The sequence below is a fragment of the Balearica regulorum genome, chromosome 3, assembly GCF_011004875.1.
Source record: "Balearica regulorum gibbericeps isolate bBalReg1 chromosome 3, bBalReg1.pri, whole genome shotgun sequence".
Classification (NCBI taxonomy): domain Eukaryota; kingdom Metazoa; phylum Chordata; class Aves; order Gruiformes; family Gruidae; genus Balearica; species Balearica regulorum.
The window spans coordinates 87,329,958-87,346,904 of NC_046186.1; the positions used below are offsets into that span (position 1 = coordinate 87,329,958).

Here is a 16,947-nt window from a genome sequence, read left to right on the forward strand (position 1 = left end):
AGGCCGCGGGCCCCTGCCTCACAGCCCACATGTGGGGGTTGGTCTCCTTTTCCCTCGCTTTAGCACAACGGGGAGTGGCACCCTGAACCCCAGCGTGGGGTGGCCGGGGCCCCGGGGCCTGGGGAGCAGGCAGGGGCTGGGGCCTCCGCACAGGGATCCAAATTTTGGGCTTGATCGACGTTTCGGGGTGACTGCGGCCGCGGCTCCCCTGCCCAGCGCAGTACTCGAGGCCCGGCACGCAGAGCCCCCAGCAGACTATTTCCATCATCTTCCATTTGCTTTTTGCGTTAGCAGGCCGCGAGGGCCGCCAGCGAAGAGCTTTCCCAGGGCGGAGAGAAGGCGGCTGCGTCTGTCAGTTCGGCCCGGCCTCGCCGCGCCCGCTCGCGGGGAGCCGCGGCGGCTGTGAGGAGAGCCGGCGGCAGGAGAGGGCCCGGCCAGGCCCGCGTCGCCATGGCGACGGCGCGGGGCTGCTGGCATGGCGGAGAAGGAGGGGAGCGGCGAGGGTAAGGCCGGACGGGGCCGGGGCCTCCAGCCCTGCGGGGGGGTGCGGGAGGGCTGGCGCGGGGGACGCGCCGCCGCCGGGCATCGGCCGAGTGGGGCCCGCCGCGGCCTCCGGCGGCGGGAGAGGCGGCGGCTGGTGGTGTCTGCCCTTCCCGGGGCTGCTGCCGGGATGGCAAAACGGACACGCACCGAGACACACACATCTATCTATCTATCTATCTATCTATCTATCTATCTATCTATCTATCTATCTATCTATCATCTATGTGTGTGCATGTATGCATATATGTGTGTGTATATGTATATATATGAATGCATGCACACACTTACAAAGACACCCCTTGCCCCCCCATCCCACTCAAGGCGGCCAGCTCTGCCTCCACCCACCTCAGGCCTGCCCTGCCTCAGGGCAAGGGTCTCCTCCCCAGCCCTCCCTGTCACAGGGGATGCCACCAGCTGCTCGCTGCGATGCCACCAGCTGCAGTCAATGCCACCCGCAGGCAATGGCCACAGGTGCTGGCAGCCTTATGGTTGTGTTACCGCCTCGCAGGGAGCACCCGGAGCTGATGGCGGCAGGGCTCAACGCCTCGTCACCGCGTGAGGTGGCTTCCAGGGCAGCCGGGATGGCTGAACCAGCTGCTGGAGGCAGTTGGTCGTCCCCCCATTGCAGTCATTTCGGGATGCATCAGGCTCGCTCTGCCAGAAAAAAGTAATCTGTTCTGCCGATAGCACCACGGCTTATTTTTAGAGGCAAGCCCGTTCTACTTTAGGGAACGTTGCCAGAAATTATATTTTACATGCTAAAGGTAGTTCCTCCTGCAAGGATATTCAAGTATCGTTTCAAGGAAAACGTGCTTTCTGTAAAACTCACAATATTGTGACTTCTAAAATCCATCCTTTCCATAAGTTAACTTGTGTGTGTTGTAATAGTTTGCAAATTCTAAACATTGTATTTGAAGTAATCTAATGGATTATTTCATATTATTTAACAAAACCCCAATATATTCCCTAGAAAAGTCCTGTATGAATAGTTGCTGTGGATGGTGCTTAATGAGTAATTTGATTTTGGTAGAAGTATTTCTAGCATGCACTTTGCAGTATAGATCCTGCAGAAATTAAGAAATAAGACTGATGTAGCTTCAGTGAGGACTGTTCTAAAAGCAATATTTCTTTTATACTGTTTTTTTTGTTTAGTCTCATGAAAGCATATTTTTTGCATCTTTCCAGTTTTGCAAATGAAGCTGAGGCACAGTGCTGGCAGGGTTGGATAGAGATGATAGGATAACAGCCTAGAAGTCTGCCGAACCATCTGAGAAGAGGGAATCTGGTGTTCTGGCAGGATAACAGTAATATTGGGAAGTTCTGGCTCCATAGATTTTGAGCACCCATATGTATGATAGTGAGATTTTGCACCATTTTGTCAAGCCACAGGCAGAAACTCTTGGAGAAAGAAGGTCATCGGGTTTTGATTGCTTGATTAATAGCTTTTAATGCCATTTTTGTACTTTCAAAGTGACAACATAAGAAGTTTAATTACTGTATTACTGAAAACAGACTGTCTTGTTTGTTTCGTTTTTTTTTTTTTCCTTGCACTTCATGTTTTTTAACATCCTGTAAAACACTATTCCAAGTAAGAGTATCAAATGTCATCTTCTTGAGGAATATTGTGCTGTCGTCCTAAACAACCTTGACCCATAAACTCCATTCCTGGCCCTACCAGACTTCCCAATGGGTCACGGAGAGTGACATGTGCCTGGGCTTTGGTTTCCTAGCTGTAGAGGGAGGACAATAACCTGTCTCACACAGACGAGGCATCTGACTTACCTTCCATCACTCATAAGAATCATAGTCTGTTATTAGGCAAACCAGTTACTTATTGCCTTATAAACGTGCCTCGTTATTATAAACACGGTTGAGGTAAGCTAACAGTCAGTGTCTCATTAAACTGCAGAAGCAATCCCATAAGAGTAAGTCGCTTACACCCATTTCAGAGTTGCTATTAGCCTTCTTGCAGATAGCAGTTAGAGGGTTAATGAGGATTCCCCGATTCCGGATTCACGCATCAATCATACTTTCTTCTGACAAGCATTCCACATCTATGCAAACTGCAACTTTTACTTTACTATGCTTCACACAGAACAATAACATTAGTTGTATTGCCAAATAATTAGTCTTCAGGGTATTGCTCTCGGTTCTTTGTAGGACTGCAGTTCCACCAGCTTTCATGGTAAACGTTTCCCATAGGTCCTATTTGTTTCAAGTTTTGTCTTCTTCAAAGTTAAAATGCCTGCTTAAATGTTTTACAGATATACATGATGCACACAAGGAAAACTGGTGAAAGGCCAAATCCTGCAACCTCTTGTACATCATGCTGCTCACATGAGTATTACGCTCTGATGCAATTCTTGTGAATAAAATCGTGCACGTGCATAAATGTTAATGGGATCATGCCCATACTATCTGTAGCTACATGTTTTATGGATGAATTTATATCCCTACATTTGTGTTTTCAACATTGTTTAATGTTTTTTCTTCATACCCATCTGATTACGCTAGAATGTTTGCTTAATCTTTCTCTTCTGTATATTTGTCCGTATATCTTCTCTCCGATCATTCTGTTTCTTTCCCTTTTTCTGCTACTTAATTCAGTCTGTCCTTCCATTTGCTCTCAGATACTTTCTTTGTAATTTGACATAACATGTCAGTTTTTCTAAGTTTTAATATCTCTGATCTCAATACTGATGTTACTAGAACCTGAAAGCAAAATGTCAGACTGGTAGTGCCTGAAGTAGAACTAGTCAGAAGACAAGACATATTTTTCTCCAGCTGGGATGTACGAAATCACATGAAAGTACATCAAGGAGAGAACGCTCAGTGTTCCTATATCATTATGGTAATGTTATGTAATTGATCAGTATTAGAGTTTTTCTAAGACCATATTCTTTGTGCCAGTTAGCACATATTTAAAATGCAATTAATGTCATGAATTTTAATCCAAAAGGAAGTATGTTAAATAGACTGAGCTCCTTTTTAACCCACTTACGCCCATATGAAACTGAATAACTAGTTCTGGATAACAGATGTCCTCCAGAAAGATACCTGCTTCTGACGCAAAGACCTGCGGAGATGGAGAATACCCATTCTGCGATGGTGGTTCTACTGTTCTGGGTAGTTTGAGTTACAGCTGCGATATGTAATCAGGCCTCACAGATCCTTTTCACCACTTATGAAACAGTCATGCGGAGGCTGTTAGTGGAGATGGGAAAGAGTTTTCACCCCAATTTTCATGCCTTATGTAAATACGGTAGCAGCATGTTCAATTATACATATATATCTGTTCTTTACCTGCCCTGGTGTGCTGCCTGGCACGTTGGGGAAATCAGAGATTTACTGGAGTCAAATTTGGTAAGAACTAGCTACATATCCCATTCAACTACTACCCTCTTGCAAAGAAGCAGAGTTGCCCCTACTTCACCTGCCCTGCCAGATCCTCCCGCCTCTGGAAGCAGGATCTAAACCTTCCCTCTCCATGTCACCTGGCTCTGCCTGCATTCTGTATCACTAGAAATGTTGAAAATATGCTATCACCGCTCATTCTGTTTTAATAAAGTTGTGAGTCCAAGCTTAGAGAGCCTAGTAGCTGCCATGAGCATTGTAAGCAGTTGTAACCATTAATTCTGCTCGGGGCACACTTAATTAACATGAGAGTTTCAAACCTGACACAGAAAAGCGCTTAAGCTGTGTATGGCTTTGGGGAATCCTGCTGAATGGGATAATATGATGCACATGATGCTTAAGCACATGAGTACATTTAAGGGTCTTGCTATATTGAGGATTTTAAAATGCAATTTTGAGGGTTTCACAAATAAGCATCAGCATTTGAAAGGTACAAAAGCTATGGATTGAGCACTCACAATAAACCTTCAGGCTGAAGTAGTCTATCAGGCAAATTATTTCTAATTTTAAGAGTGGCAGTGTTTCATTTACAGAAAAAAATACAAAGTTAGTATGAGTTGTTAAAATTAAGTAGCTTTCATAGGGCTCAAGCAGGGAATATTTCAGCTCTAGAAGAAAATCTGAGTGTATGAGATCACTTAGGAAATCAGTGTGCAGTTTTATCACAGTGGAATTTACAGATGAACACTATGAATATTTTTATGTCCTTTTGTTGACATTGCTGTGAGAAATTGCATGAGAAAAAGAGTTTATAACTTCTGTTAGACTGTAATGCAGTTTAACATGCACCTTGACATCAATCTGAGTTATGTTTTAATATTTGTACTTATTTGAGGCTGAAACAAAAAAGAAATTATATCCATCTCCCATGGACAAATGCAGGCTGTAGATCGGATCCTTTTGGCTATACTGCTGCAGTAAAAGAGGAGCTCAAATGGATGTAGAATAGGTAATTGCAGATTGACAGGTTTCTTGTTTCCATGGTGCATAAAACGGCAGAAGTTTTTCAGTTTGGCTCTACTTCTGTCTGACTTATTGAATAAAAAAATTGGCTGGTATGCAGAAAGGCCTTAAACTTTTTTGTCTTTTAAACAATGCCAACCAGCAGATCTGCAGTGCTGACAGGGAGTTCGAGAACTCCCACAAATTATCTTTCCCACAATAGTTAACATGTTATTAAGAATTTCCATGTCTACATACTAATTATTCTGAGATCTGAGAGGCTGGGGTTTTTGCAATTTAGGAGTACCTTTATTTTTTATGAATAGATACCGCTTCGTTGCTATTGGCAATAAGATGTGGTGGGTTAAAGGTTGTGGAAGGGAAATGGTCTTTTGGGTAACTGAGGTCTGACACGAACCTGTTGCTGAACATGCTCAGCAGAGCCCGTGGGCTTTAGCTCCCAGCTGGGGGGTGGCCATGCAGACGGAGATGCTGGTCACATCACTGCTCTGCCCCAGCCAAATCCTGCCGTGGGGTTCAGCTGCCGCTGCTGCTGTTTCTGCCATGGGGGTATGGTTGAGGGGTGTGTGTGTGTGTGTGAGAAGCTGAAAATAGCTCCTAAACATCCTGCGAGGTGTCCCGAGGGGAGAGGTAGCTGCAGCAGCGATGGTCCAGCCCAGCCTGTGCGGGCTTTGTGCCCGGCACGGCAGCAACATCGGGAAGGGCACGGGACGGTTAGAGATGGGGCTGGGGGTCACCAGGGAAGCAGGGAGCTCCCTGCACATAGTCTGCAGCTACCCGGTGCGGGTGTAAAAGCTATTGGCATGGGAAGGGGCAGGAGGTCCCAAAACCTACCTCTGGCCCCCATGGCTTTTGAGGTTGGATTACGTGCTACCTGACAGGTCTCGGGAGGTATTTTTATAAATGGTCTTTATTTGTAAATGTCCATCTTTAAGAAAATACAGACTCCCAACTTTCTGGAAATGTGACATCCTTACTGTTAAATGTTACATAGGTATGGGTAGTATGTGAAAGCCCCATGAACTTAAGATTGGAAGGGATTTCCTTGAGTCCAGCCTAGGGCTTTATACAACCACAACTTTCAAAACCTTACCAAGCTCCATCTTAAAAATGATGAGGATTATTGTGTCACTGGTGGAAGGTCACAGGAGGTTCAGGACCATTACTGCTGATGGTCAGGTTGAAAATTAGATGTGAATTTTGAAATTTATCCGTGAACAGCTTGTATCCCTTTTTTTCCCTGTTTGCCAGCTTTCTCCTTTAGCTTAGCCTGCTTCAAATGGTTTTAGAAATAAGTCTTATTCCCCATTGATGAGAAATGTAAATGTCTCAGCTGAAATGCTGTTCAAATTCAGAATATTACTCTTAGGCAAACAAAAAGAAAATTGGAGGTTCGTATTCATTCACGATATGCAAAGAAAGTGATTTAGCACTGTAAGTGATACTTTCAAGACAGCTCCTTAAAAAAAGCAGCTGCAGCAAACCCCTGTAATCCCTTGTCATTTTGTTTCAATGTAGCAGTCTTCCTTTCCTTGGTCAAAGTCCTCAGCCAGAGTAGTGTGGACAGAATTGCAACCAGCCTAGAAACTGTATTTTTTAATCCCATTTGAGACCCTGTCAGGTAAATTGAAGGGTTTGTGATACATTACAGAATAATAGCACGTATTAAAAGTCATACTTAAAAACCCTCGTTCTCCCATTGTATTGTGGACAATTATGGTTCTTTCAAAAGAAGAAAGTTTACAAACTGCTGTATTCTAGCAATGCTACTGCGGTGCTGTAGTTAAACTTTGTAATGGCTTATGTTTAAAGCAAATTAATTCTCAGAGCACTAATACCCACTTGATTCTAGTCTCTGGTTCCTGACCACTTGAGCAATCAGCGTGCAGAGGCAGTTTAGCAGGCACATTCAATTTATGAGATGTTCGGTGCTGCCGCACATGCAATCAGATGTACCTGCACGCCGTTGGTGACAAGGTACAGAGTGCCCTGTTGGGGCCTTCCCGCGTCATTGGCAGAGCGAGCCGCTGTTGGGGGGCATACAGCAGCCTGTGCATTACTGCATTTTGGTGGAGCTTGGTGTGAGGCGTGTGTGTTGTAGGCTGTGGGTGTCAGAGTTGTCCTTTGTGGCTCTGCCATCTGCCTCTGGGGCCTGCACTGTGGAGAGTCTGGGAAAAATGGAGACAAATGCCTTCTGTGACCACACAGCATAGCAGCATGGGTTGTGCTCTGCTGGTGTCGCAGCCTAAGCAAGCTCTTCCTTTTCAGCAGCAGCTGGAGGTATAGCAAGGTTCTCAGCATCACCAGGAGAGCTATATATCCTTGCAGGGCAGTTTGCTGGTGGTGGTAAAAGAGAATATAAATATGGGCTAGACATAACTCTTTCATTATATCCCAGGTGTGGCTGAGATGAAAGATAGGGAACAAATTGCAACGGTGGAGATTACTGTTTTTGCCAGCTCTGAGCTGCAACAGGAGTGCTGACTGGTGCAACTGTGAGTTGGGAATCCAGGGATGTGGAGACATCCTTAATGGAGATTTATGCTGAACTTATCCCTGCCTTATGAAAAAAGAGACTGCATGCAGCCAATATTGACTTTAAAAAAAGCGTCACAATTATTTTTTTGCAGGCTAACAAATGTCAAGTGCTGGCATTTCTTTCATTTCACTGTAGGAAGGATAACATCATGACTTTCCTCAAAAGAAGTATATTAGTTGTATATTATCTGTGAATCACAGGCGTATGGGAGGTAATCCAGATCTACGCATAGATGGGACTCTCTTGCTTTCTTTGGATGACTGGAGGCATATCTCTACATCCTCTGCTCCGAAGAGAAAATCTTTATATCAAAGGGAAAGGATTTCCCCCCATCATTCTGCAAGTTAGTGTGACAAAGCATGTTGTTTCACTGCCCTCAGTGTCAGTTGCATGCAACAGAAAGTGTTGTCTGTGGAAAGACAAGAAAGCTTGTCTGTGGACACCAACTAGCAGAAGGAGAGCCCTGCTGTCAGAGCTGAACCTATGGAAATGCTTAGGGTGAGGGATATTACTCAGAGCTTGCTGCTTTGGCTCATGAAGCCTCAGGCTTTGTAAAGTTAGACTCAGCCACCACTTGAGGAGCTGCAAAATGATGATGCGCTTGGTTGGCTGAAATCTAGGTCATAATTGAGACCTGTTAGGTCCAATTTAGCCATGTGTTTCTTCCTGAGAGTCCTTATTACATACTGCTTCCAAAGTAATAATCTGGAACAGTTGAGAGGCCTGTGGAACTAAAGCAGCACGGCTATGGCCAACCGCTTGGGAAGACAGGCAGGGCCAACTCCTGAGAGCCATAGTTGAACAGTTCATGCTGTGTCCTCACTGTGGCTTTAAAAATGTTACAGCTACTCCTGACATAAAATGCTTGACAGCTTATGAAATGAAAATGTGTGTCATTATGATCCAGGGCTCAATAGCTTTTTCTGTCCTGTAAGGTCACTGTAACTGTCCTATCCCAGAGTCTTGAGGCCCATGTCATCCAACCCTTCCCTCCAAGCAGTGCGAAAAGGCAAAACAGGTTTGAGGAAAAAAATATGTTTCAACACGTGACCAAATACTAGGGGGAAAAAAAAAAAAAGAAATTAGCTTTTCTGTAAGGACTCTGCATCAACAAATGCACAAAGTGTGGGCAAACAGACTTGTGTGAAAGCTGGGAAGAGAGAAACTGTTATGGTCAGGGTAGGTGCTGTTGTATTTTGAAAGATGCTCAGGAGGACTGCCAAGTGTTTCTGCTGTAAGTAATGATGACTCCAGATCCTTTCAAGCTCTAAGAGATTATCCTTACTTTTTATCTGAAGTTTGGGTATACACAGGGCATACCCCACATGCATTCCTTCTGTTTCTGTATTCTCCAGAGGATACAGGCAATAAGCTGTATGTTACTGTTCACAGCATGACCCTGCGCTATTTAATACGGGGGTGACAGTGAGTTAGGATACAAGGAGTAAGGCGCTTAAGAAGGTCAGGGCATTAGCTCTCACTATTGACTGTTTCAGAGCTCAGAGAGACTTTGTACTCAGGGTGATAAAAATCTCTAAGCTGTAGCTATAGGGAGAGGTACAAGACACAGAGCTACGAACTAGGTGCTTGTCACTGGGCTCCAGCTGCAGTCCCCTCAACAGCCAGGGGGACAGTGGGAGGTGGCAGGAGCAGCTCAGGGCTGCGACTCGGTGAAACTGCTCTCAGTCCTTAGAACAGCAGCAGAACAACAGTAAGTTGGAGCTGCAAGAGGGCTGGGTGCCAAGTATTTGCTCTTATGCATTTCCCTGCTACTTACAGGTAGTAATCCTCCTGCACAGTCTCGTTCTGGCTGGTCAAACAGAGAGCAGAAAACCTGCCTGTGCCGCTGTGTGTGAGTGAATCCAGCTTGCATTGCCATTTCCTGATGGAAGGGCTTCTGCCTACTACTACCAGTGAGGCAGGGGGTGATGGCCTCCACTGGACCATTTTCCTTGCAGATGTAAGAGGAATGCTGTAGCATGGCTTACAAATTGCACACTAGAAAATGTCAGAATGTCTTGCAATTTTAACTTGAATTAGGCCAACTTGTGGTTTTCTTTTCTGACACTTTTTCTGGGCGTGCTGCTAGGTCCAGAACACCTCATCAGCCGGAGAATCTAGTGCTGTAGCCAAGTCCTGGCCCCAGCCTGCACACCTGCATTTCCAAGGCCTGGACTAGCGTGTCTCAGTTGGGTGCTGCTGTGGGCCACTGCCTGGGCTTGCGGTGGATCAGGAATGGCTGCCAGGGTCTGTCTTGTTGAAATTGCTTTGATTTGGAATGTGATGCATGCCATATCTCAGATGCATGGTCATACCAACCAGCCAGCCACTGCACCTCCATTTCTCGTCTTTGGCAAATGCAGACCAAATCGCAAATCTGTTTTGTGCAGTGAAAATAGAAAGGACTCTGTCTGTACCATCCCACCAAAAAAACATTTGAAAAATTGATCACTCATCAAACCTCAGCTAGTGCAGAGGTTTGAGAAAATTGAACTCTAGCTGAGTATGGCTAGGTGGTATTCTTTGATCATTTCGCAGGATTGTAGGCTTCTCTGCTGATGCTTATAAAGACTGGTGCTTTAGTATATATAGATACATATGTAGGTATGGCATAACTGCACAGATTGTGTACAGTAAAAACATCAGGGCATATTTTGCTGAGCCTTTCCTGAGATGCATGAAGTGCTGCCACTGACATGCATTGATATATACCTGTGTTGCGTCACTCAGACTAAGTGCCTACAAGAGAATGGAGTTTTCCCTAGCAGACCATATGATTGTAGTATCCTTCCCCTGTATGTCTCAGGGCTGTGTAGACTTAGCTTGCCCTCACGAACAAGCTGCTCAGGAACTCTTTGAACAGCAAGGAGGAAGGATTTTCTTTCCTGTAGGACAGGGGAGAGACTAATCACTCCTGGCTTTTTCCTGAAAAATGTCTTGTCTCCTGGAGCTGAACCTAGACTGCTAAGGACACAGTCACATGCGGCACCTGAAGAGATGTGAATATTATGATGACAAAAGCACAAAGCTGGCAAAGAGGTTCAGCAGAGCAAAGGAGCGCTATCCTGGAGGGAACAGTGCTCCAGGGCAAAGCGAGCAGAGTCAGCTGGCAGTGTCAGCCACCTCTGCCCACGTGCATTTCTGTGTAAGGAGCTCAGCCACATAATAGGAAGCGCAGAGCCGTGTCCCTTACCACATCCTCAGCACGTGCTGCTGCTTTTTGTTCAATGGCACCAAATTTGCAGTCTGTCTTCCATATGCTTTCCCCACCAGCAAACCCACCACATGTCCAGCCCTGAAGAGCACTTAGCAGGATTCCTGCTGGGACCCAGTTCACCCAGCCACTCCTAATATTTAACGCTCCCTGCCCCTCATCCCTTCACTTGCAAGTTCTGCTTGGTTATAAATGGTTTCAGTAAGTTTAGAGTAAGTTTGGTTTGTGTTTTGTGTGTAGGAAGTCCTTACGCCTTTTATTTCTTTGACAAACAAATTGCAATCCTCCATTCGTGGGACCTCCAGAAAGAATTGGGTGGAACCGGGGAAATTAATGTCTCTGTTACAGAAGCCTGGACACAGGGAGGCTCTCAGGGTCATAGTATAGGATGTGATGCAGAAAATAGCTGTTTATTGGTCCCCTCCAACATATGGACAATTTTGTGTTACAGCAAGCATCTGTCAAGGAATTTTTAGAGGTAGCATGGGTGTCCCTCGTAATTTGCCCTTCTCCATTCCCATATGCAATTGCATTATCTGCAGCAAGCCCGGGCAGTAGTTGTAGTTCCACTGGGGCTTCATGCTGACATACTTTGCCATCTGCATCCCCTGGCTTTAAGAAATACAGTGAAAGCTCTGGGTAGAGCAAGCAAACAGGATCCTGGTAAGGATGTGGGAGTCAGGTTTAATACAGCAGCTGTTCAGGGGGTTTTATCATTATGAATCAAGACAGATAGGTATGACTTATCAAGTACTGAGGATACAGAGTGATCTCTGTGGACTGGTGTGGGAGCTGTTTGCCCAGCACAGACCAGGCAAAATAATAGCATCTTGCAAGAGCAGCCAGAAGTGACAGCATTAAAATGGATTTGATGACCTACAAGAATGTGTATCACAAGGGAAAGAAATATTTTTTCCATTGATGAAGAACCATATTTGATCCAGAAGGGAGGGCAGTAGACAAGGTTGACCATGACTCCAGCACCTCAGGGGAGAGATAACCGGGGCAAGAACTTTGTGAATGGTGGGTATTCCCTTTCAAATCAATGACACTTTAATACGAACTGTGTTTTGGAGGCAGTGTGAACTATGGATTTAAACACCTTTGGATAAACTAGGTGATGAAGGGCATTGACTATTTATGGCTTCTTTTCCAGCTTGATGTTGCATCCTCCATGGCCTGTTTTGCTCTATGTTATAGTTTCAGTTAGATTAAGAATTTTATGAGTGGCTAGAAGCTTGACTGCTTATCAAGGCAGCAATAGTTTCTATTCTTACTTTGTTTCTCAGCAGTTGAATTAGTTTGTTAATTGCCCCATTAGTTTTGTTAGTTTTGGTTCCCACATGTATTTAAACATCTGAATCTATGGTAGCTTAGAATGCCATGGCATTTAAAATACCATCTACTGAACAATCAAAACCTAGGATAATATTCAGGATATCTTGTTTCATCAAGTAAAGTTACTGGCAACTTGTAGTTCCATTAGTTGCCACCAGCTGACTATCACAAACTGGATATATTTTGCATATTGGTGTATTCTTGCATTTTTCAACTTTGAGGTTGAAAGGCACAGCTGATACATCGTTTTTTAAAAGTCTTTAATGGATTTATCAACTTCTAACTGAAATAACCAAAATATCTCCATTGTGGTTGATCTGAACTCTTTTTATTTTTTTATTACTTGCGTCATTCTATAAAATAATCTCATTTCCATAGCCAAAGCTGGAGTCAAGATAGTGCTTAATTTTTTACATCACTTTATTATATATTTTGCCCATGTTACAATTGTCTTATGTAAAGTAGACAAAAAGGAAAAATTGTGTTTAATATTTTTATGTCAGAATTTGAAGTAGCTTTTGCAGTTAACTTTGCCACAGCCTTCGTCAAACTGACAGCCTGTATTTTATTATCAGGCATCAACTTAATTACCTGATTTTTCTAAACCCCCATTTGCTGCTGGTGGTTTTGTTCTCATGGTTATTCGCACTACATGCCATGGGACTGTGCGAAGATTGTTCTGATAGCTCCACTCTGAGAGCTCCATTCTGTGTATCTATTTTTAAATATAGTCCCTTTATTTTTATTCTCTATTAGTAAAGTAGTTACTGTGATGGAAACAACGAGGTAATTTTTCAGCTCTCACATGTATTACCATTAGAAACAGAGGTGTGACAATAGGGTGAGGTTATGCTCTTAGCCCAAGCTTGCTTGCATACATGATGATGAGTGTAGGGCTTTGGTTTTGTTGATTCGCAGCAATGATGGGGTTTGCTTGTTTATCTAGATACCACACAGTGTATGCTGCCACAAACATAAACAATAGGGAGCAATGATATGGGTTGTTCTCAACAATTCTGAAAAACATGAAAGAAAAAGCTTTTGCTGTTCTTGAGACTTCATTTTTGCTTCTTTGAGAATGCTTGAAATTGACCTCTGCAGAAACCAGTTAAGCTTTTTTATTCTTCACAGGAAACAGACTAAAATTCAGATTGCCTAAGTATTATCTGTGATAACATGGGACGCTTCTCACCCAGGAGAGAAAGCATTATCCCTTTCCTGAGTCTGCAGGCTATAGCTTGGATCCCCAAACTGGAGTAGGTACCACTGTCAGTGAAGACCTCAACCTGGTCATTTCTTGGCAACTGATGTATACCAAATGTCATGAAGCTGCATCTTTTATCTCTTCATTCAGTCTGAATGGCTAGTCTCAGGTGATGCATTTCCCATTGGTGCCATCAATACTTTGTGTCATCCTGTTTTCTTCAGATTGCAGTTCAGGAATGGGTTTATCCCTTCTTTGGAGGAATCAAGCTGCTTTATAAACCTTTTGTTCTTCTTCAAAATCTGCTTGATTTGTCTTTTCAGAATGAAAACTCTTCAATGAATGCATATCTTAAAATATTTCATTATGTATCACAAGACACAAAGAAATAACATTGCATACTCTGCAAGCTTACAGTTTAATCATGTTGTTCATTTCTTTTCTGGTATATAATATATTAATATCATACATGCTATAGGAGGTACAGAGTAGAGAAGATAATATTTCTTTTGCTCAATATTTTTAGAGCATGGGATGCCATTACTGTTTCAGCATATTGGGCTGACTGTACATTAAGCTTCCTCTGGAATTAAGAAAGTCACTCGAAAAAATCTAATATATGCCTTTTCTTCTAAAGAGCAGAAAGGTCTTGCCAATAAATCAGGTTCAAATGGCCACAATTTTGTTTTCTCCTTGTGTTCCTTTTCCTCAGTAATTTCCTTTAAAATAGAATTAGTTAAATACTGTAAGGTTTTCTTCTTTGGGGTGGGGCAAGGTTTCTGAATTATTTTAAGTCAGTCTAGCTCCTCATACTTAACATGAAGGCAACACAAACATTTATCACAGAATAATTTAGGGAGTTGTGTACTTTGCTTCGGAGTTAGGAAAGAGAAGCAGTAGAATGGGAACACCTTATGCTGATATCATCCACAAGAATTCATCTTATGACACCACACTGGCTTTCCCTTTTTGTTCTGGAAACACAACATCTTGATAAAACTAATGAGTGTATGAGTGTTTGAGTCTGTCACTTGTGCTGGTGATGCTGAGTGTTGTGACTGCTTTTTAATATCTTGACCTAGGTGATGGTCCTGTTAACACTTGCTTTAAAGCCTGATTAGATCTCATAAAAGCTAATTGATAACTTCCTCAGAGTTGCAATTGTGACATCTCTTACTGTGTTTTTGCTTCATATTTAGGCAAATATACATTGTACATTTCTTCTCATTAGAAATACAGTCAGATGTGGTTGGTTTTGTTGGAGTTTTTTCAATTCTTATGCCCTTATTTCCATTAGCGATTTTGTGAAGGATTTTGGAAGAGGTCAGATGAAACGCTGGCTGCAAAAAATCAAAGACAAATCTTTTTTGCTTTCTAGTTCATGTCTTTCATCCTTTTGCCCTGTATACCTAGATAATAAATTGGGAACTGCCCTTAAAGGGAACATGGTACTGGTGTCACATCTTTAGGAACAGCACCGGTCTCCTTTCCTACTGGGGAACTGTTCCTGTATCTTGACACATTTCTAGGATTTTAACTCCATATTAAAACTGTAAGGAGTAAGATCTATTTAGCTATTTCTGCTTGTTGGCCAAACTTTTTTTTTTGACCGTGCAGTAGGATCAGATTTTAAACACTTCCTTTTTTGTACCTTTCCACCCCTCTGTCTGGCTTGGATATTCCCCATACCTCAACCACCTTCTCACCTCTCCTTTTTGATTGCCATTGTATGACAAGACAGAGTGTTACTTGTGATTTTGGGGGTGATGGGAAGAGCTAGGATTTGCAAAGGATGGCCATAGGGGCCTTATGGAAGAGTGTTGGAGCAGTGTGGGGAGGGTGGTTGTAAATACTGTAGCTTGGATTCGTGAGCAGAAGGAGAAGGTTCACTGGAATAGAGATTGCAGGGGGCTTTAACATTCACATTTTCAAGTCCACTGCTGCTTCTACAAATCATCCCTTAGTTTTACTCTTCACATAGCACGAGTATTCAGAGTTTCAGAGTATCGCATTGTGAAAATAGGGTCATCAGGCTGCATTGGGACAAAATCTTTTGCTGTGAGCAGCAGACAGATGCTGATCCCCAGAATTTTAGGTGGTTGATTGTTGTTGGCCTACCTGTTCTTTTGATACTGCTTTTTCTGTACATAATTTTTCTTCAGTGAAAGGAAGGGTTGGCTTTTTGAACGGTCAGAGCAACTGGCCCTGAGGAGGAAAAGAAAGCAAGCTCATACAGTTAAAAGAATGGTAGAATCTGGCAAATTGTATCAACTAGAAATAACTTTTCAAAAAGCTCATTACTCAAGAGTCTGGCAGAGCCACATCTATTTAATTGCTTCTGTTCCCTACAAAGACTGAAGCTGCAGTCTTTGAAGAAGAAATGTCACGAATGAGGCAGGTGTGCTGCTTAAGGGCTGGCTTCAAATGGGCCTCGGAGTGCTGGGGAACAGTCTGGACAAGCTGAAGAGGAACAACTCAGTCTGAAAGAACTAGCAGAATTAATTTGGGAGTCCCAGCTCCCTGCCAGTCTTACTTAACTGGCAGCATCTAGAGCTTTATCTAGTTCACGCTAAACAAACTGGGAAAATAGCAAAGGATAATACAGGAAGGGAAACGGATAGTGAATACACTTTTCAGTTGATGTGTCTGAGAAATGAATTTTAAGACATTTTGTCTTCTTATTGCATATGTGGTAGGAAAATAAATGAGAATGAGAAAATGAGAAAAAACTGACAGGTATCTGAAGCATTTTAGCAGCATAAAAATGGAAATAGTATATCACCTCTACAGGATGCATTTGAGAGAATAAGTAGTTGTAAGTATTGGAATCTTTTTTGGCATAGTATGTTTCAATATTTATTTATTTAGGCCATTAGAAGTAATCAGATAATTTTATCTTTGATACTATGTATTGTTTTCTAGTTAGTAGAATAAATGAATGTGATCTTTTATTCAATCAGAGTGCAGGAATTTCTGTCCTGAAAACTGCTAAAAAATTGTTCCACAGGGCAACATGAAATTTTCATTGACCTACCCATGAAGCAGAGCTTCCTTGTATAGAAAGATTTCAGTACATTAGAGCATCACATCTGCTAACGGCACATCTGATCTCTTGATGCCCTTCTTGAAGGTATAATTTTACTCCTTTATCCATTACTTATCTTAGAGCTGGAATTCATCTTTTTCTTCCTCCCAAAGAGAGGTTTAGAGTGAATCATAGAAGTCTTCAGATAACTAGCTTTGCCATCCTGAACTATGCTGATTGTCTTTGGCTTTCATTCCTAAAGCGAGGATGAGAGATTTAGCAATAGCTTATTAGGTGTTCACGCATCTCACAGAGAATCTTTGAGAGGACTACAGTATATTATGTTTTCTTCCATGGATATGGCTCTTAATCACAACTTCCTCTCAGTTCTTGGAAGAAATATAGATTACCTGGTACCTAGATTAAATCATCAAATTCATTTCATTTCAGGACCTTTCTTGGACAGGCCTCTTGAAACAGGTAAGATTAATCTATACTGTTTTCACAGAAGGCAAAGCTTGAAAAGGCTGGATGGCTACATAGTTCCAGTACGGGAAATCTCTCCCTTCCTCCCCTTGGTTAATTTTTATTTCTACAGAAGGCTCACTCATCAAGCCAAGAATACACAGCTATAAATACTCCTTCAGCATTTCTCTACTGCAAGACAGAGTGTACAATTGAAGTGCCTGATCTCGAGAACTAAACTC

General features: G+C 42.9%; 1 protein-coding gene across 1 annotated transcript in view; it reads left to right on the forward strand.

The window, feature by feature from the left end:
- DRC8 (dynein regulatory complex subunit 8) overlaps nt 1-16,947 on the forward strand; it is a 31,594-nt gene continuing 14,647 nt past the window's right edge. The window contains exon 1 of the mRNA XM_075748828.1: nt 1-503. Coding sequence (XP_075604943.1) covers nt 476-503 — 28 coding nt within the window. The 5' untranslated portion in view covers nt 1-475. The remainder of the gene's footprint in view (nt 504-16,947) is intronic.